Below are 20,748 nucleotides of genomic sequence, written 5' to 3'. Positions count from 1 at the left end.
ATAAAGGGAAAAAAAAAAATAAAACCACCAAACTGTTTAGGCAGGTGTTTTTTGGTTGGTTTTTTTTTTTCACTCCTTTCCACCGCCCTCTTTCTAATAATGGAGTTCTTTCACCACAAACTCATGTGGATGCACTTCCATGTGCCTCAAACAGGCCCAACAGCAGAGATCAGCAAGCTGCAAAGTCAGGTACCCAACAGGGACTTCAAAATGAGGGCAGAACATGGAACCATTTAACCTCCCTTCACTGCAAATCCACGCCCACTTCATCTTAGGGATCCCTGTGTCCTGCAGGGACTGGGCAGGGGAAGAATAAGTGCCATGGGGAATTCCTTCTGGAGATATCCCAGGAGCTGGGATGCCTTCCCTGCTGTGGTGACACATTGTGGAGAATTCTGAAAACTCATAGGTGCCCTGTTAGGGCCCTGACCACCCTCACCAGGAGCTCCATTCTGGCTCAGCTTTGACCCCCAATCCCTACCTGAGCTGTGCTGTTGGAATATTGGTCTCTTGTCCCTCCTCTGGCCCTGTAAACTGGGTGCACCTATGAGCAGCATTTCTGGTGGATGGGCTCCTTGGACATACATGGTGGTGAATGCTGGAGCATGAGGGGCCCAGATTTATGGAATAATCTGGAGCTAGTCCACTTTGATATCTTTAGCACTCACACACACAGAGTTTCTTACTGATCCACCTTCATCCTTTCCTTTGCACACTTTGCTCCTGATCCTGTACATCCCATAAGTCTTGCACAATCCCAAAACATTCTAATAAGTCCCATGGCCCTGTAGCCAGCAAGGTGGTGTGAGGAAAGCCTCTCCTGACTTGTGTGGTGGGACTCATGTGGGATATGGTGGGACTTGGGTTCACCATCACCCTTGAACAGCCCTGAAAGAGCTGGGTCAGGAGCTTCATTTGAATTCCTCCACCTGGTCCTGTTCCTTTGTGTTCATGGAAGATTTAATCCCTCTCAATCACACAATCCTCACTTAATAATTAACAGGAGAGGCAGGCATGGAAATGGAAGTGGAAACAGGATTCTGTAGCCTGTGATCCAGAAAGGAGCAGCTACCAACCAGAAAGTTGGTGCATGTGGTGTTTCCCTGGAGCACCAGCAGGTCTCTTTGGGAGTAAAAGCTATTTTTATGGCAGAAAAAAAAAAACCAAAAACAAAAACAAACACATAACAACTTGATGAAGCTTATTTGTGGAGAAAAGCCCAGAGAGAAACCAAAAAAAAAAAAAAAAACCAAAAAAAAAAAAACCCACATAACAACTTGATGAAGCTTGTTTGTGGAGAAAAGCCCAGAGAGAAACCTTTCCCAAAGCTATGTAGCCAAGCCAGAAGTAAAGGACTAAACTTTCAACAAATTCATCTTCAGTCATCCATGGAATCAACAGATTCATTACATTTTCAGTCCTACAAAAAAAAATAAAATCAGAAACCTCTTGCAAATTCACAGAAATTTCCAAAAAGGGACTGATGGTCCCCGCTTTGTCACCCTCTCTTGAATCACAGCAGCAGAAATCTCCACTGAGTGATGTTTTACATCACTGCAGGATGTTGTCATGACTTTGTGGTCTGGTTCAACCGACAGCTCAGAGCCCAGCCACTCTCCTCCTGTACATTTGTCACATTTCAGGTTACCCAGGCCACCTGAGGCCACACCAGTGCTGTGACACACGTTCCTATTCTGACTGTCCCAAATATTCACCAGCGCACCTACTGAGATGTGACACAGAGCGTGGAGGAGCAAGACAGGGTAGAATTACCAGAAATCCACTCTTTTTAGCCCAGAAGCTGACCTCCTTTTTTTCCCCCTGAACGTTCACCATGAAAGGAAAAGGCACTGCCATAAAAATGGGTTGGATTGTGCAGGAACAGGGGTGAGTGGAAATGGTTACATGTGACGAAGCAATGACGTTGTCACACCAAACGCCGGATTATGAACCCCCACCACCACTTTCCACTCACTTCTTGTGCCTCCAGCAGCTTGTAACTTCAGCAGGGATTCCCTCTTTGACCCAGAATTTCCTACAATTGAACTTGAGCTGAAGTTAACTAAAAAAAAATTCTAATCAAAAAGAGACTACCATACATGAGTCATTGTAAGGGAGGGAAAATATTTTTATTCCTAGAATCACAGAATGGCTCTGGTGGTAAGGGAAGTTAAAGATCACACAGTCCCACTATCCCAGGCTGCTCCAAACCCCAGCCTTGGACACTTCCAGGGATCCAGGGGCAGCCACAGCTTCTCTGGGCAAGCTGTGCCAGGGCCTCCCCACCCTCACAGGGAAGGTGTTTTTTCCCTTATAGATAGGAATATAAAGTTATCTCAAAAAGCTTTTCCCTCTCACACATCAAGGGCTTGGAGCAGGGATGGGGACTTGGAGATAAAAGAGTATTTTAATTCCACTTACAAGAACTTCTCTACTCTTGAGTTTCTGTAAGGAAACAGCACTGTTTGCACTGCAGGATATGTTACACACTGAGGTTCAGGTTTGTTGAGGAGAACACTCCATGTGTGGAGACATGAGGCTTGACTCCATTTTCTCAGAAGGCTGTTTTATTATCTTATGATATTATCTTATGATATATATTATATTAAAATGCTACATTAAAACTATACTAAAAGAACAGAGAGAAAGGAATGATCAGAAGGCTACAAAGAACAAGAATAGAATAGAATGCCTAAAAAAATCCTGTGACTGCTCACACCTCACAGGTGGCTGTGATTGGTCACTAATAGAAAACAATCCACATGGACCAATGGAAGATGCACTTGTTGTATTCCACAGCAGCAGAGAGTTATTGTTTACATTTCTTTCCTGAGGCACTCAGCTCTCAGGAGGGAAAAATCCTAGCAGAAGGATTTTTCATAAAATATCATAGCTACACATGGTTCCATGGATGATTGAATCACAGAATAATATGGGTTGGAAAGAACCTTACAGACCCATCCAGTCTCACCCCCTGCCATGGGCAGGGACACTTTCCACAGCCTGCAGCAGCTAAAGGCTGAAATCACAGCCTCCAAAATCTCCAATGACAGGGTCAAATAAAAATTTCAGCTGCAGCACAGGACACGGCTTGTACTTCCAGCAGATTGCTCCTGCCTCTCCAGCCACCTCTGGCAGTTTTTCCCTTGTCAACAAAGACTCCTCTCCCAATTGCAAAGGATGTACCGAGGTGGCCACCAGCACACGGGGGAGGGTAGTCACCCACAGCTTACAGGATAGGGAATTAACCACATTTCTCTACCCTGCAGCTCCTCCTGGTGTCCTCTCACGGGAAATTCAGTATTAGCGGTTCCCCAGCTGTAAGGGCAAGGAAAACACAAAATCATGGAATTATGGAATGGGCAGGGACACCTTCTACTATTCCAGGTTGCTCCAAGGCCCATCCAACCTGGCCTTGGACACTTCTAGGGATTCAGGGGTCACCCCACCCTCACAGGAAAAAAATTCTCCCCAGTATCCAATCTATCCCTGCCCTCTGGCAGTGAGAAGCCATTCCTCTTGTTCTGTCCCAAGTCCCTCTCCAGCTCTCTTGGAGGCCCTTTAGGCACTGGAAGGGGCTCTTAAGTCTCTCCAGATCCTTCTCCAGGCTGAACAATTCCAGCTCTCCCATCCCATCTCCAAAGCAGAGGATTCGTGTTTAACTTTTACCAGTTTTTGCAGTTTTGAGCCAGACCTGCTTGAAGGTCCAAGGTTGCTCTGTACCAGCACAATACACCCACCCAGAGATCCTTAGGCTGCAAACATGCAAAATCCCCTCCAACCCTGCTGTCATGGCTGTGTTGCATGAGAGGAGCTCCAAAATCTGGCATTTAGAGCTCACCATGCAGCTGAAGTCCTTCCACAGCAGCACAAATCCCAGTTGTGTATGTGCAGCTGTATCCCCACAAGTGGGAATTCTGCATCTTCCTGAACAGCCAGTCATGGGGTGAACAGTATGGGCATTTTTATAACCCATATAAAGATCTATGGCACCCAGAAAGAAGGGAGCTGTGCATGTGTCTGGAGATAGGCAGTGACAACAGCAAACCTATTCAGGGGTTTCTCCGAAGCTCAAACTCACAAAGAGAAAAGAAATTAAAGAAAACCCAAACCTTCAGCAGCTCTGGACCACAAGCAGCCAGAACTGGTTTGATTGTGTGTTCAGCTTTTCTTGAAAGTTTGCCATCCCCAGGACACAAGCCCAGGCTAAAGGCAGGAGATGGAATCCATCTGATCTACCTATGCCAGGGACACATTCCCTGGGCAGCTCTGAGACCTTCCAGGTTCCTTCCCTGGGGGCAAAACCCCCATCAGGGGTGTGAAATCTGTAAATTCAAGCTGACCCATGGGCACTGGAACAGATCAGACTACACCTGGCCCTCCATTGCCAGGAATCATCCTCCACAAGATAGGTAGGAAGGGCAGAACCAACAGGACAGGCTTTAGGCACCTTTTCCTGTGAGACAAGCAGATCTAAGCTATACAATAGGGGAAAAATAGAAAAAAAAAAGGGGGAAATAAAAGCTTCACTAACAGTGGAGCTCTCATATTGATTCTCATCACCACTACTGAATGCTGGATTCCAAAATCCAGATTTTTTATTTAAAAGCTGGAAGTCTTAACACCAAAGCTAAAAACAATACATTAAAAACACTGATAATTTGCTCCTAAGTTTTTCCTTTCGTCTCCTTGCAGAAACCTCTTTCCAAATCTCCACTCTGAAGACAGCAAAACTTCCAGAGCTCCTGCCTCTTTTCTTTAGTGCCAGAAATGCACAGCAAGGAAGCACACAGACTTCAGCTCCCCAAAATCCAGCTCAGCCACCTGCAGCATTCAAACACGAAGAATCTCCAGGCTGAGAGTCCACGAAAAACTTGGGCTCCTCCACGCAGAGGCTCAGATTAAGAAGATAATGTCATCAGACACCATGATCTGGTTGTCATCCTGCATGTGGGCCAGGGCCACCTTCACCTCGGCCGCCGAGAAGGGCTCGGGGTTGTCGCGGTTGATGGATTCCATCACAGTCTTCAGGCCCACAGACTGGGCGTGGGAGGCTTTGAACACCTCCAGGAGAGCAGCCTTGAATGCTTTCAACCTGGTCAGAGGAGAAGGAATCAGCCTTGGAGAATACACAAAAATCCTAGCACTTGTTCCCAGCCCAGGATGCCTCAGCTCTTCCCCATTCCAGCAGCAGCGCTCAGGAAAGGCAAAAGCTGGAGCTGGGAGCATCAGAGATGCATCTCCAGCAAGGGACAACAGCCTGGAGCCACTGGGGGAGGTGGACACACTCACCTTGGCTCAGCCAACTCCAACTTCTTCCCTTCAGCAGCTCCTGAGGCTTCGGGCGTTTTCGGAGGGTGTGCCTGAACTGGAGCAGAAGGAAGAGTTACCTTCACCCTGAGCCTGGTGACCAACTACCCAGAGAGCAAAAGTGTTGGGCTCAGGAGGGGGGGTGATGCCAAACTGCCTCCCAGTACTGTTATTTATGCTGTGGTTTGGAGGTGGATGGAAAAAATTTAATCAGCAATAGAGTCACAGAATGGTTTGGGTAGGAAGGGACTTAAAAGATCATCCAGTTCCAACCCCTGTTAGGGACAGGGACACTTTCCACTATCCAAGGTTGCTCCAAGGCCCATGCAACCTGGCCTTGGACACTTCCATGGATTCAGGAACCTGTGCCAGGGCCTCACCACCCTCACAGCCAAGATTTTCTTCCTAATATCCCATCTAACCCTGTCCCACGTGGATCTGTGGCTACGAATGGTACTCTACCATGCCAGGGACCACAGGTAACAGCAGCATTGCTGCTCCCCAGGCTGTGCAGACCCAGCAGCACCCTCAAGGAGCCAGGTGTCACCAAACGCAGGGACTCACCCTGTGGCATCTCCTCCTCAGCATCACTGAAGTCGTACGGGTCGTAGGAGCCCTCCTCGCCTTCCGTGCGCGCCTTCTTCCTTCTGGGAGGGGAAGCAGGGGTCACCCAAGGGTTTGGGTTGGAAAGGACATTAAGGATCATCCTGTTCCACCCTCTGTTATGGGCAGGGACACTTTCTTCAATCCCATGTTACTCCAAGTCCTGGACAGCCTGGCCTTGGACACTTCCAGGGATTCAGGGGCAGCCACAGCTTCTCTGGGCACCCTATGCCAGTGCTATCCAGCCAGTTGTTTATCCATTAAATTATGATGTCCCTCTACTACAAATGGGGTGGGACAAACCACCTGGCTGAGCAAAAACATGGCAACCTCAGAAGAGGCTAGTGCCCTTTGCACCATGTCCCTCCCATTCCCGTGCTGTGGCCCCTACCTCCTTGTCCTGCGCTCCTCCTTGTCCTGCAACTCCTGATCTTCCTCTTTCTCAGTCTCTGAGTCATCATCCACTGGCTTCCTGCGCTTTTTCTCCTTCTCCAGCACCTGTGTGGCAAAGGCAGGATGGACTCAGACCTCATTTTCACTCAAGCTGCTTTTGGGGACCACCCAAAATCCTGAAGTGGTGGCCTGATCCCACACTGTGCCCAGGGAAGTTCACACCAGCAGCCCAGGGTGCTCAGCTTGCACCACATCCAGCCTTTCCAATGGCAATCTCAGGATCCCCTGGGAACAGAGGGACACTTTCCCCCCACCTTTTTGAAGTAGGCGAACTGCACCAGCTCCAGAGCTGCCTCAGCATCCTGCATATCCACAGTCTTGTTCATCCTGGCCTTGGCGTGGGCTGTGGAGAGGCGGATCAGGGTCTCCAGGGTCCGGGCTGTGATGGGAGAGGTCTGGGGGGACAGAGAGAGAGGTGTCTGTGTGAGCCTCACAAGGTCAAGGTGGAAAGCACCCGTAAGAAGAGAGGCCTGTGCCTCAGTTTCCTTCCTCCTGGCCCAAGAAGGAGCTGCTCACCCTGGCCACGTCCGAGTTCATCTGGCTCTGGCTGCGCAGGCGCGAATACTCCTCAGCGATGTAGCTCGCCGCCTCCTCGGTCAGCACGGGCTTGATCATCTTTGCTACATGGATGTACTTCCTCATGAACTCCATGCTGACAACCTTCTCCCTGCGGGAATGCACGTACATCCACATTAGGCACAGTGGGGATGGGCTTCCCATCCATTTCTACCCCTCCAGGGGCATCCAGGTGTGTAGGGAATTTAGCTCCAGATGTTCCCCACCTGCCTGGCACAAGAGACCAAGCAAGGCTCCCTTAGCACCCTACCCATGGATCAGCTGGAGCACCACTGGCACTGTCTGGATACTCAGGCCAAACCCATGAACCCACAGTGCTGGACACCCTCAGGGAGCTCCAGGGGATGAAGGACTCACTTGCGGCGGTTGGGCCCGTGCAGGAGGTCATCGTGTTTCTCATAGACCTGCAGCTCCTGCTCCTCCTCCTGCATGAAGTCAGGGTCATCCGTAGCCAGCATCTCCACAGCACTGCCCAGGGGCATGGCTGGAAAGGGGAATGTACAGAGAATAGGATTTTACCCTCTGAAGCAAGTTCTAATAGTCCCCAAGAGCTGCCACCTTGGCTGAGGAGGGCTGGGACTCACCATCCCCATCCTGCTCGTTGGGGTTGCGGTAGCGGTGCATCCGCAGGACGTGGTCTGAGATCTCCTTGTCCTGCTCAGGGTCCATCTGGTCCAGCACGATGAAGAGCAGGTCAAAACGGGAGAGCAGGGAGTCCTGCATGCCGATGTTCTCCATGGGCGTCTTGTACTGGTCATACTGGGGAAGGACAGTGTGAGGGGTTACAGGAGAGCATCACTGGCCCGTGTGGCTGCCAGGGAGGTTGGAAGAACCTCCTTGGGCCAGGCCTAAAAGGATGGATGGATGGATGGATGGATGGATGGATGGATGGATGGATGGATGGATGGATGGATACCACACCAAACCCAGCCTGCTGCAACAGTACAGCCACTTTTCCCCTCCTGCAAGGCTCTTATTTCTAAGAAAAACAAGTATTTTTTGTGATCCCTGATCAGACACCAAGACTGAGGCTCATCACCAGCATGAGGGTCCAGTGGGCTGCCCAAACACCCAAAACATGCTGAGAAACCCCAGGAGCTCCTCTCTCCTCCAGCAAAGCTCCACAACAGACACCAAACCAACATGGTCTTTGCTGTGCCACGCACCCAAGTCACTGCTTTGGAGGATCTTTTGGAATTCACCAGCTGCCTCCTCCCTCCTCCAGGGCAGGGTAACAGCAGCACTCACCCGGCCGTAGACGGGGTTGGCAGCAGCCAGGACGCTGCAGCGGGAGTTGAGGCGGGCCTGGATGCCAGCCTTGGCGATGGTGACCCGTCCCTGCTCCATCACCTCGTGGATGGCCGTGCGGTCGATGTCGGACATCTTGTCGAACTCGTCGATGCACACCACGCCCCTGTCAGCCAACACCATGGCTCCCGCTTCCAGGCGCCGCTCCCCTGGGATGGCACGGGGGAAAGCAGGGTCAGCCATCATCCACTGGTCCTACACATCTCCTGCCCTGCCGTACCCATCACCCCTGAGATGAGGGTGAACCTCAAGATGCAGCAGAATTCTTCTGGGTTGCTCTCTGACACAATTCTACAGCAGACAGAATGCTAAGGGAAAGGATCAGGGTTAGGAATGTCTTCCCATGAGGAAGGCTGCTGCTAGCCTTTAGATGTGGCACCAAGTGGAAGAAGAGTAAAGAAAACCACCATCTAAGAGAGGTGGAGAAAATATCCCAAAACATGGAATCCCATGATCTAAATAATCATAAAGCTTCTGGTGGAGTAGGTCCTGCAAGTGTCACTGCAGATCCAACATCATAAAATCATTAAGGTTGGAAAAGACCTCCCAGATCATCAAGATGAGCAACCTTGGATACCACAGAGTCCCTGCCAGCAGTTAACAGCCATCACCCCAGTGCTCCTCACCTGTCTCCTGGTCTGTGGTGACGGCAGCGGTGAGGCCAACACCGGAGGAGCCCCTGCCAGTGGTGGGGATGGCCCGGGGTGCTGTGCTCAGCACATACCTCAGCAGCTGGGATTTGGCCACAGAAGGGTCTCCTGGGATGGAGAATAGGATGTTTAGGAACTCATGCCCTGGGTATAACTGCACCATCACCCTGTGTCTGGTTTGGGGGTGTTCAGAGTGGGGGCAGGTGGAGGGGAAGGGGAGAGAAGGGTTTTGTTCAGACTTCATAAAATAAGGTAAGCAGATGATCTTCCCACTATCATCAATAAACCCATGGGAGGAAACAGGAAAGATGGAGAGAAGAGACTTGAGGTGATGGGGATGGGACAAGAGGCAATGGGGACAATTCAGAATACAGGAAACTCCAATGAGACATCAGAAACAATAAAAGTCTCCTTGACCATGGGCAAACACTGGGATAATGGCTCACAGAGGTCATGGAATCCCCTAGAACCATGGAAATGGTTTGGGTTGGAAAGGACATTAAAGGTCACCTTGTTCCAAGCCCCTGCCATGAGCATGGACACCTCCCACTATCCCAGGTTGCTCCAAGCCCAGTCCAGCTTGGCCTTGGACACTTCCAGGGATCCAGGAGCAGCCACAGCTTCTCTGGGCAGCCTGTGCCAGGGCCTCATCACCCTCACAGAGGAAAATTTCTTCCCAATATCCCATCTAACCCTGTCCTCTGGCAGTGGGAAGCCATTGCCCCTTGTCCTGTCTTTCCAGATCCTTGTACCAAGTCCCTCTCCAGGTCTCCTGGCGCTCCTTTAGGCACTGCAAGGGGCTCCAAGGTGTCCCTGCAGATTTCTCCAGGCCACACAACCCCAGCTGTCCCAGCCTGGTTCCAGAGCAGGGGAGGTCCATTTCTTGCACTCCTGTCTAAGGTTTCCTCTGCACTCCTTCTAACAGGTCCACACCTCTCTTGTGCTGATGACTCCACATCTGGACACATCTCCATCCCTGGATGTGTTCAAAACCAACTGGACAAGTCCCAAAACAACCTGGCCTACCAGAGACACCAGCTCAGCTCTGCACACATCCCTGGAGCAGGAACCTCCAGATGTCCTTTCTAACTTCAGCTACTCCACAAAACTAAATCCAGAACCTTCCCTCACCCCCAACCAAGGGTGCCTCTGCCCAGCCCTCCCAGACCTATCAGCAAGATGTTGATGTCTCCTCGGATGCGGCTCCCGTTGTCCAGGATCCTCTCCACCCCTCCCAGCAGCATGCAGAGGATGGCCTTCTTGATGTACTCATGCCCATGGATGCTGGGAGCCAGGGATCTGGCCAGCTGGTCAAAGATATCCTAGGGAGAAGACACAGAGCATAGCTCATCACATGGGCTGGAGCAAGCAAGAACAAGCAATACTTCAAAATAGCATTTCAGCCCAATTTTCAGCTTATTCCTATCATAGAGCCACATGGATGAAAATTATTTGGAAAGGAGAAGACTGTTGGTCAGAGTTTTCTTTCACAGTGGGATTTATATGAAGTCCAAGACCATCTTGTCATTGTCACCCAAACAAGCACTGGAAGCAGCGAGAGCAAGGCTTGCTACTCTCTGTGCTACAAAGGAAAGCTCTGAGCATGAGAGGCAGGGGCAGAACCCCATTGCCTCAGTCTGGTGTGAGAAAAGAGGTGTTTCTCCTGCAGGGCAAATTCCCTGGAAACCTGCTGGTAGGGTCAAGACACAGCAGAGCTGCCAGCAGGAAGGATGCTCAGCAAGCAGTACAGCAGCAGCAATAAAAACAACAGGACCTGATCACAGTCCAAGCAGAAAATTCAAAGAAAATTAGTAAGAAAATCCCACAACCTGCTAAAAGGCTTGAAGAGCAACTTGTAACCCAACAAGAACCTGCTTAGCCACATGCCAAGCTGAAACTTCATGCCTGGACACAAGATTTAGATACCTTGGAGCGGCTCTTGCTGAATCTCTTGATCTTGGCCACATCTGAAGCAGAGTAGAGAGGCCGGAGGTCTTTGCTCATCTGCTTCACGTGGCAGGCAATGAGGATGGTCCTGGAGAAGGGACACGGCTGTGGTCAGCTCTGCAAACCCCACAGAGGTTGACAAAGCAGAAGCTTCCACAGAGCCACCACTTTCTCTAGCAAGCCCTGGAAGGGGGTGGGAAGCTTTGACAGCTGTAGCATTCTTGATCTGACTGTGCTGTACCACCAGTGGAGTATCTTTTAAACTGAACAGGCTCCCAAAAGAATGGTCACAGCCCCAAGGCTGCCAGAGCTGCAGGAGAGTTTGGACAACATTCTCAGGGCTGCACAGGGTGGCACTGATGGGGGGTCCTGTGCAGGGCCAGGAATTGGACTCAGTGATCTTTGTAGGTCCTTTCCAACTCAGCATACCTGGTAAATAGTATCAAGGTGCAAACCACTTCCAAGTGATTTAAGCCACTGTTTGACCCAGCTCTCTGATGACCACCTGCCAGAGACTCAGCCAAACAGGGTGAGAGGGCTGAAGCCCCAGGAAGACCCACCTGAAGGTGCCTGAAGTGTAGCCCCCTTTCTTCCCCGGCAGGCAGCGGTACGTCCCCACCACCTGGACACGGTCCCCAGGCTTCACCTTGTCCACCAGGTCATCGTCCAGAACCACATCCACTGAGCGTGGCAGCTGCCCTGCTGGGGCCTTCTCAGGCATCTCCTGGATGGTGACAGTCTGGTGGTCCTTGTAGACAGAGAGGCCAAACTCTGTCTCCAGCGGGTTGTTCTCTTCATCCTAAAGCAGGAACCCGAATTAAAAGGTGAGCACCGTTTTTCAGGAGAGCAGGGAAGACACAGGCTGCATCACCCACCCTGCACAGGGCTGATGGAAAGGGTTGTTTAGCAGGACTGGAGGCTGGGGCTCAGCAGCTCCATACTGAAGCTGGCACATTCTCCCTAGAGGAACCTGCTGCTGCTTCGCCTCACCTTTGTAGGGTAGATGGAGCTGGAAGGGTAAGCATCCAGGGAGGTCATGTCTGTGTATCGGCGCTCAATTGTTTTCTTGGTAGCTGGGCAATAATGAACACTCCGGACAACTTTGGGACGCACCAGAGAGCCTGGGGTTGGAAAAGAGAGGAGTTAGGGCTGGGATGTCCCACCCCTCTGTCAGCAGACAGCACCCAAAAGGGTCTCCAACGTTAAAATTACTTGGGTCACGACTCACTGTCCAACATGGGCAGGAGTGGCTGATTTTAAAGACCATCCCGACACTCAAGACCTTCAGCCAAGCTCCCTGGCCCAGGTTGGCAGCATACAGAATCACAGGATGGTTTGGTTTGGAAGGAACATTAAAGATCATCCAGTTTCACTCCCTGCCATGGCCAGGGACCCCTTCCACTCTCCCAGGTAGCTTCAAGCCCCCTCCATTTTGGCCTTGGATGCTTCCAGGGATCCAGGGGCAGCTACAGCTTCTCTGGGCAACCTGTGCCAGGGCCTCCCCACCCTCATAGCCAAGAACTCCTCCCCAGTATCCCATCTAATCCTACCCTCTGCCAGTGTAAAACCATTGCCCCTTGTCCCAAGTCCCTCTCCACACTCCTGGAGGGCTCCAGCTCCTCCACAGCAAACCCCTGGCCCCTCCACACCCGCAGCCCCTGGGTGTCCCCCAGCCTCACACTTTGTCACGATGCCCTCCACGCAGACAATGCAGCTGAGGAAACAGGCTGTCAGGGTCCGTGGGGACACGTGCTTGGAGCCAAAGCTGCCCTCCAGCCCGATGTAGAAGTCCTCGTACTGCTTGGCATAGGTGGCATCGACAGAGGCGACGAAATCCTTCAGGGCACGCTGGAAGGCGATCAGCTCCTCGAAGGCATTGCTCAGGAGCCTGCAGCACAGGGAGGTCACAGAGCAGGTGAGTCAACCCCTTCCTCATCAACACTTCTCCCACACTCCTGCGTGCTCCACAAGTTTACCAGGAGCAGGAGGTGAAAAAACCTAAAGTCCATTACAGCTCTGTGTGAGGTGCACTGGCACCAAGAGCCAGGAGGAGAACAATTCCAAGCATATCTAGAAAGCCTCACGTGACCCTGGCCAGACTGGCAAGGCTAGTCCAAAATATCCCTGAGCAGCCTCAAAAAGGCTGAGAGAAGTGGGGTTGGTCAGCCTGGAAAAGACCTTAGAGCTCCTTTCAGTGCCTAGAGGGGCTCCAAGACAGCTGGACAGGGACTTGGGACAAGGGCATGGAAGGAGAGGACAAGGAGGAATAGCTTCATGCTTCCAGAGGGAAGGGTTAGATGGCATATTAGGAAGGAATTGTTCCTTGTGAGGGTGGGGAGACCCTGGCTTTCACCAGAGGACAAGGTTTGGTGCTTTCTTGTGACAAATGACCTGCAGAACCAGAGCTGGACCTTTGAAACCCCTCTCAAGCACAGTGCCCCAGGTGTCCCACGCCCACCTGCTGGCTCTCTTCTCGTTCTTGCGCCGCAGGTCGTTGATGTTGACGATGAGCCGATACTGGTTCTCACTGATCATGTCCCGCACCTTGCTCTGGTAAATCCCTTGGTCTTCCTGCAAGTGGGAGTGGGGGGAAAGACACCCAAAAAGCAACTCACTTTGCATGTCTGCCTGTATGAAAAAACCCCAGGGGCCCATTCCTGCAGAGCTGGATGCCCTCTATCCCACCGGCAAAGCAGGAAGGGGCAACACATGGATCAGGTGCCCCCTAAACCCTGGTAGGAATGGGGGGACACAGGGACCAGGGGCTCCCAACCCCCTGGGGTATATGGCGGGTAAGATCAGGTGGTTCCCAACTTCCAGGGGCATGGATTTGGGGGCACGGACGGGCACAGGGACCAAATGTTCCCGAACTTCGGGAGTAGCCATGGGGCGGGGGCGCACAGGGATGAGATACTCCCCAGTCCCCGAGGACACAGATCAGGTGTCCCCCAACCCCGGGGGGCACGCAGCACCCGCGCCTCCCAGCTCGTCTCACCTCATCGTCCAGGAAATCGAGGTAATCGCGCTGCGCCTCCCGCAGCTCCGCGTCCTCCAGCCCGCCCGCCGGCGCCGCCATTCTGCCGGCCGCCCAGGGACGGATCCTCCGCCGCTGCTGCCGCTGCTGCTGCTGCCGGGGAAGGCGGCGAGAGCCGAGGGGAGCCGGCTGACCCCGCGATCAGATCAGACCCCGCGATCAGATCAGACCCCGCGATCCGGCCCCACGATCCGGGCCCGCGATCCGCCCCCGCCGCGCTCCCGTTTCGCGCCAAACGCGGCTCCTTTCCCGCCACCACGCGGGAAACCCGCCCCCGGCCCGTCCCTTGGCGCTGCTGATTGGTCAGTGACTCTCAGAGCTAGCCAATGGAGCGGCGAAATCACGATTGACATGACGTTCAGCCAATCAAAGCGCGGGGGCGGTGCAGGGGGCGGGGCCATGGTGGGGTGCCGGGGGTCGGGTTTGATCCGGGTTCCGGCTCCTGGAAGTCACCGAGGGGCTGAAAATGCCGCTTTAGGGAAAAAAAAAAAAAGAATATTTTAAAAATCAAACACGGAAACGACAAAAACACCCAGATAGAATCCCAAACCAAGAAGAACCCAACAAAATCTAATTAAAATCTAACAAAAAACTAATTAAAAACTAATTAAAAACTAATTTAGGGTTGTTTATATGTTGTATTTTGGGGAGCCCCGTTTCCGGGTGTTTTCACCCCGACAGGCTGGGTGGTCGTTGGTTTTTACTTTAACGTGGGCTCGGTGTGATTCCAGCAGTTTGGGGGTGACGGCACAAAATCAACAGGTCCTGTGCTATTTGGGATGGAAAAGGCAGTTTTGGACGTGTCTTAGAATCCCAGAACGGTTTGGGTTGGAAGGGACCTTAAAGACCATCCCATTCCAACCCTGCCATGGGCAGGGACACCTCCCACTATCCCAGGTTGCTCCAAGCCCCATCCAGCCTGGCCTGGGACACTTCCAGGGGTGGGGCAGCCACAGCTTCCCTGGGCAGCCTGTGCCAGGGCTTCCCCACCCTCACAGGGAAGGAATTTTTCTCCAATATTCCACCTAACCCCACCCTCTGGCAAGTTAAAAACCAGTCCCCCTTGTCCTATCACTGTCTGCTCGTGTAAAACCTCCCCTTCTCTCTTTTTTCCAAGCCTCCTAAGAGGAGGAAGGAATTCCTGTTGTTAACAGGAATCAAAAGGTGCCGCTGCCTACAGGGAAACCCGCTGCTCCCCCTTAAAAAAAAAAAATCACAGTATCCCTTAAAAATCTTTATCTAAACTCTGTTTAAAAATAGAAAAAGAATAAAAACCATAATAGAAAAAGAATAAAAACCATGACAAAACTATTTTGATCAGCAGAGCATACCGTGCATACAAAGTTGGCCGTGTCCCCTGGATGTTGTAGCTCACAGCAGTTTTTCCAGGGTAATCCTGGGAATAAATATTCACGCCGGGGTTTGCTGGGCTGTGCAGACTCTGAGGCACAGAATTCCCACTGCCTGATCTCTCCAGAGGGAGCAGCTGCGATTGGTGTTTGGGAAGAGGAGCGGGAAAGAGCCTTTGCCCCGTTTCCCATTTTCTGTTTGTGTGCCTGGATCAGATCCCTCACTGGAAATGCCTGGCAGCTCTGTGGTTTGGGATATGTGCAGCCCAGCTCATGGATATTTGTCCTGCTCCTGAGAGGTTTTTTTTCACATTGCTCTGTGTCAAAGTGAAAGTTCAGAGTTTCCTTTTTAGGCCTTTTAGCCGTGTTCTGGAATAATTGGATGCAGTATTCAGTTTGGCAGGTTGGCATAAACAAAGGATCTTGTGCTTTATTGCTGTTTTCTTACTTTTTCTCTTTTCTTCTTTTCCTTTTCCTTTTTTGTTTGCATTTATTTTCTTTTTCCTTTCAATTTTTTTTTCCCCTTTAATCTTCCAGGTTGCCCTGCTAGCTCCAGAGATGTTCCCTGCAGCTGGAATAGCTTCCCTGCTTCTGCACACTCAGCAGGACCCATTTCCCTCCAGCTGCTCCTCAAATCCACCCCTTCCTTCTGATTTGTTGGACATTTCTTGTTTTCATGAGTGGAGAAAGCACAAAGAAAGCACAGAGAAAACCTTTGGTGTGTCCCTGGCACTTCCATTTCTATTTCTATTTCTATTTCTATTTCTATTTCTATTTCTATTTCTATTTCTATTTCTATTTCTATTTCTATTTCTATTTCTATTTCTATTTCTATTTCTATTTCTATTTCTATTTCTATTTCTATTTCTATTTCTATTTCTATTTCTATTTCTATTTCTATTTCTATTTCTATTTCCATTTCTATTTCATTTCTATTTCTATTATATTTATATTTCTAATATATTTCTATTATTTGCATTTATATTTATATTTATATTTATATTTATATTTATATTTATACTTTATTTTATTTTATTTATATTTGTATTTATATTTATATTATTTAATATTTAATGGTTACTATTTATAATATTGATATTTGTGTTTGGTTTTGGTTTTGTTGTGTTTTTTTGTTTTTTTTTAAAGGGGCACATCATCCACTGAGGATCTAAACTGGCTGAAGGAATCTGTCTAAGTCCCTAAAGGAAATATGATTTATCCCATATTAATTGCCAGAACCTGCTGCAAATTTCATTTCTGAGATGTTTTTTCTCCCTCTGCAGCAGGAAGAATATTAAATCCAGCAATGGACACTCCGTGTGCTCCGCTGCAGGTAAAATATGGGCGGAAAAAATGAAATATGAGTACAACACAGAGCGGACACCAGGGTGGGATTCAGGCCCATCTATGCGGTTTGCACAAGACCTCGCCCACATTTGGGTGGTCAAAACGAATCCCAGACACGGAGAGGTTGTGGATGGCTGCGGTTTTCCTCCTGCCAGGAGCCGCCAGGGCCCCACCTGAAAGGTAACAGGAGTGAAAGGATAAAAATAGCGCTGTTGTTATTCATGACAGCGCCCTATAGCAACTGCTGCCTGAATAATTCATCGCAGCAGGGCAGGCCGAGCAGGACAGAGGGATGGACAGAGGTGGAGAAGGTGGGAAGAAGCAAGAAGCCTTCCCTGGCTTTTGGGACTCCCCAGGATTGTGCCCAAGGTCTCCCTGCGTTCATGTCCCTGCCGCATTCTGGGGTGAAAAGGCAGCACAAGTTCACAGGGACATTTAGCACTTCCTATCCACTGGAAAAAAAAACAGGAATTAAGCACTTAGCACACAGAGGGCCGGGTCTGGAGGGCTTGCAGGGAAACAGAGGGATCAAGGGTGGCTGCAGGAACATCCATGGGTGAATTGCACACGGAGCACTCTAACAGTGCTCAATGTGGATTTTCTCATCCCTTCCTCACACCTCTGTGTGTCAGCACCCACCTGTACTTGGTTTCTGTGGTTTAAGGGTACCCTGTGGTCCTTCTAAGATTCTGGGACATTGTGGAGTTTTGTTGTTGTTGCTGTCGTTTTTCTTGTTGTGGGTTTGTTTTTTTTTTTCCTCGTAGTTCAACTAAATGTCAATTTTCAAGCCACAGTGCAATTATCAAGTTGCCATCTCTTCGCTTTCCTGGCTGCTGAGTAGCTTTGCCTCACCCATGAAGGGCAGGGGAGAAGCTTGTGGCTCATTCACAGCTCCAGAAATGGGGGGAGAGTATTCCAAATTCAATGGAGTGTCACCTGATCATCAAGCAACACAGTGGAGTGGAGGTTTAAAATCTATTTGTAATAAAATAGAAGGATAATAACATGGAATGCAAGGTTTGGAATGGAAAAAAGTCACTTTTTAGAACTGAAATTATGTGGAGAAGTGAGACCACCTATGAGATGTTTTTATCAGGGTAAATTCCACGTTTTCCAGGAGATTAAGGGGATTTATATTTACTGGGCTCTCCTGAAGCAGCAGTTGCAGGAGCTGAACCCTAACCAGGGGGTGAATTCACTCTCACAAGCACAGTGCTGTCCTGACTCTCATCACAAATAATTTAATGCTGAAGGAGTCCTTCTTAATCCTCTCTCCTGACCTTTTCCCTAACATAGGCTGGAGAATTTCACCCCGTTGCACCTTCACCCAGCTCAGGCATTTCTGACATCATATTCTTGAAGTATTTGCTATTCCCACGCACCCTGGTAAATATTTAAATGGTTCTAGCTCTTGGGGTTTTTCCTCATTGTGGAGAAGAAAAACATGGAAAACTACTATCTGGGTGTATAAATGGAATTTCTTTACTGAAAGGCACGGGCAGCTGCTGGTATCTCACCAGGAGAGCACAGGAAAGTGGGTAAGGAGTTAAAGCTCTGACCTTCAGTGTGTTTGGATGGGCTGTAACCACCTTCTTTCTTCCCAGAGTAGGAGCCCAGAGCATATGGATTTGTTTTTCCTCCCAGATGCCTCTAGCATGGCCCTAGCACAGTGATGGGAACGTAAAATCTCGTTGTGGTCCTGCTCCTGAGATGCACAGCTACTCCAGATCCTGTGGGGATTCATCCTGTTTTCCTGCTGTGCAGGAGGGAAATACAGCAATTAATAGAAAACCAAAACAAACGAACACAGGCCGTGCCTGCGGGCATAAGGAAAACTGAATTCCAAATGAAACCAGAGGAGTGGCTGAATCAACAACAAAGCTTTGGAACTGGACAACCCAACCACATTTGCAGGGAAATCTGAAGGGTCCAGACACAGAGCTGAGGTTTGGTGTTGCTATTTTGGTCTCCTCATCTGCTCTCATGACTTCTGGCTGTTACTAAAGACAGTGACAGCTGGTTCCCCATTTTTTTTTTTCCTATTCTCTCATTTTCTCCACCCTCAAGGCTGGGAATCATCCATTTGTATGCAAAACATCTCTGCCTCTTCCTCAGGATCTCTGGGAGCTGCTTTCAGCCCTGGGGCAGGACCCACTGGTTATTTCAGCAAGTGATGTCCAGCTTTAGAATCACGGAATCACAGAACTGTTTGGGCTGGAAGGTACCTAAAAGAACATCCAGTTCCACCCTCTGCCATGGGCAGGGACACCTTCCACTATCCCAGGCTGCTCCAAGTCCCGTCCACTGGCCCTGGACACTTCCAGAGTACATCACCCTTATTATAAAGAATTTATTCCAAGTATCTAATCTAACCCTTCCCTTTTTTCATTCATTCCCCCTTGTCCTGTCCCTCCATCCCTTGTCCCAAGTAATTTTTTCAGCTCTCCTGGAGTCCCTTTAGGCTCTGGAAGGGGCTCTGAGCTCTCCCTGGATCCTTCTCCTCTCCAGGTGAACACTCCCAGCTCTGCCAGCCTGGCTCCAGAGCAGAGGGGCTCCAGCCCTTGGAGCATTTCCGTGGCCTCCTCTGGTCTCTCTCCAGCAGCCCCACATCCTCCTGCTGTTGGTCCCAGGGCTGGAGCAGCTCTGCAGGTGGGGTCTCACCTGAGAGGGGCAGAATCCCCCCTCCCCCGCTGCCCCAGGACTTGGGGGGTTTCAGGGATGGGTCATGCCCAGCTCTCACCCACCAGCACCCCCAAATTCTTCTCCCCAGGGCTGCTCTGGATCCATTCCCCGCCCTGCTGGGAAGCTGGGAGGTTGCAGCACGCCGTGTAAGGCACATTAGTAACTCACATCGGACTGTCACAATGGGCTGTCACTGCTGCGGGCAAACCACGAGGAGGCAGGAAAGTCCCGACCCCAAATTGCTACACAATCCTTGTGCAGCACGTGGGGAACAGCTGATGGTGCCAAAATTAACTGTATCAAGTGCTTCTTTCTGATTGCAGAGGCTGAACTTGGTAACCCGGGGCTTTTATTATTTTTTTTTCTTGAATTATTAGTTAAAGAAAGCCTTAGTGGTCTAATGTCTTCTTAGTGTTCTAATTTTGCATCTGCAGAATTTTTATTTAAAACAAATGTATGATGAGCATAAATCCTTGCCCAGTGGGAAGGAGTTCCGTATGGGCACAGACAGGGCAAAAAAAATTTCTCTTTTACTCTGCTGCAATAACAACAAGTCATTATTCTTTATTACAGGCAAATACAGGGGAAAGGTAACTTTGGTGCTTGGAATACCTCAGTTGTCTTTGGTGCAAAGCTGCTAGGTTGCTCCTCAGCAGCACAGTGTGGACATGGTGTGTGTGGATACTTTTGATGGAGGGAGACCCTGATCCACAAAAGAAGATCCTTTTTTTGAGTAATAACTCTGAGCACCTAAAATAACAGAACAAGCTTTTGCAGGTCCCTTCCAACCCAAACCATTCTATGATTCACATTTGGGTGGGGAATTAAGGCATTCAGGACATGTTTGAGGGCACAAAGTGTGTTTGAATACTATCAGATGAGTGTAGAGGGTAGGGAGAGCTCAGCTTGGTACAACCCAGTTTTAACTGTGGGACTAATCTGGCGAGCAAACACAACCACACCTGGTTTTGACTTGGAGGGAGCTGGGTGATTCATTCCAGGGTTTAAAATGTCAGTGGCAGGGAGTAACAGGGTAAGTTAGAGATGAACTACACAGCATGGCTTGGTACCACTCACCTGAGAGCCAGTCATCAAAGAGATCTCACTGGGCAGCATCCACCAGGCTTGGGGTGCAGAACAGGCTGTCAGCACCTCCCAGGAGAGCAGTTATCCCACACAGAGCTGCCCTCTGCAATTCCCATGGCTGCCCTGGACATGCCTTGAAGTTACATGAGGTAAAAAACCTTTCACTGGGGTAAAATAGGTGCAGGTGGCCTGGCAGCATTGCAGTGTCCATGTTGCAGCAGGGATGTCACCCACTACCATCCCCATCTGCCTGGGTTGTATTTTATGTCCTGCCTCCTATGCCCTCTATTGCCCATTGTCCCTCGTCCTGTCCCTCCATCCCCTGTCCCCAGTCCCTCTCCAGCTCTCCTGGAGCCCCTTTAGGCTCTGGAAAGGGCTGTCAGGTCTCCCTGGATCCTTCTCC

The 20,748-nt window shown here is 50.2% G+C and overlaps 1 protein-coding gene across 1 annotated transcript; it reads right to left on the bottom strand.

Annotated features, from left to right (window-relative positions):
- Positions 1-4,580: 4,580 nt before the first annotated feature.
- On the bottom strand, positions 4,581-14,066 carry MCM3 (minichromosome maintenance complex component 3). The gene is made up of 17 exons (XM_039696001.1): positions 13,843-14,066; positions 13,306-13,418; positions 12,527-12,735; positions 11,838-11,968; positions 11,408-11,646; positions 10,827-10,935; positions 10,069-10,222; positions 8,877-9,008; positions 8,191-8,399; positions 7,527-7,701; positions 7,300-7,426; positions 6,883-7,033; positions 6,621-6,761; positions 6,305-6,411; positions 5,875-5,957; positions 5,293-5,368; positions 4,581-5,095 (listed from the first exon to the last, which is right to left on the bottom strand). Exons 1-17 carry the CDS (start codon positions 13,921-13,923, stop codon positions 4,897-4,899), a joined length of 2,436 nt encoding a protein of 811 aa, XP_039551935.1. The 5' UTR covers positions 13,924-14,066; the 3' UTR covers positions 4,581-4,896.
- Between the last annotated feature and the right edge of the window lie 6,682 nt (positions 14,067-20,748).

This window comes from Passer montanus, unplaced genomic scaffold, assembly GCF_014805655.1.
Source record: "Passer montanus isolate IOZ18808 unplaced genomic scaffold, ASM1480565v1 scaffold94, whole genome shotgun sequence".
NCBI lineage: Eukaryota > Metazoa > Chordata > Aves > Passeriformes > Passeridae > Passer > Passer montanus.
The sequence above is the reverse complement of the archived record's forward strand: the minus strand, read 5'-3'. Positions and strand labels throughout refer to the sequence as shown.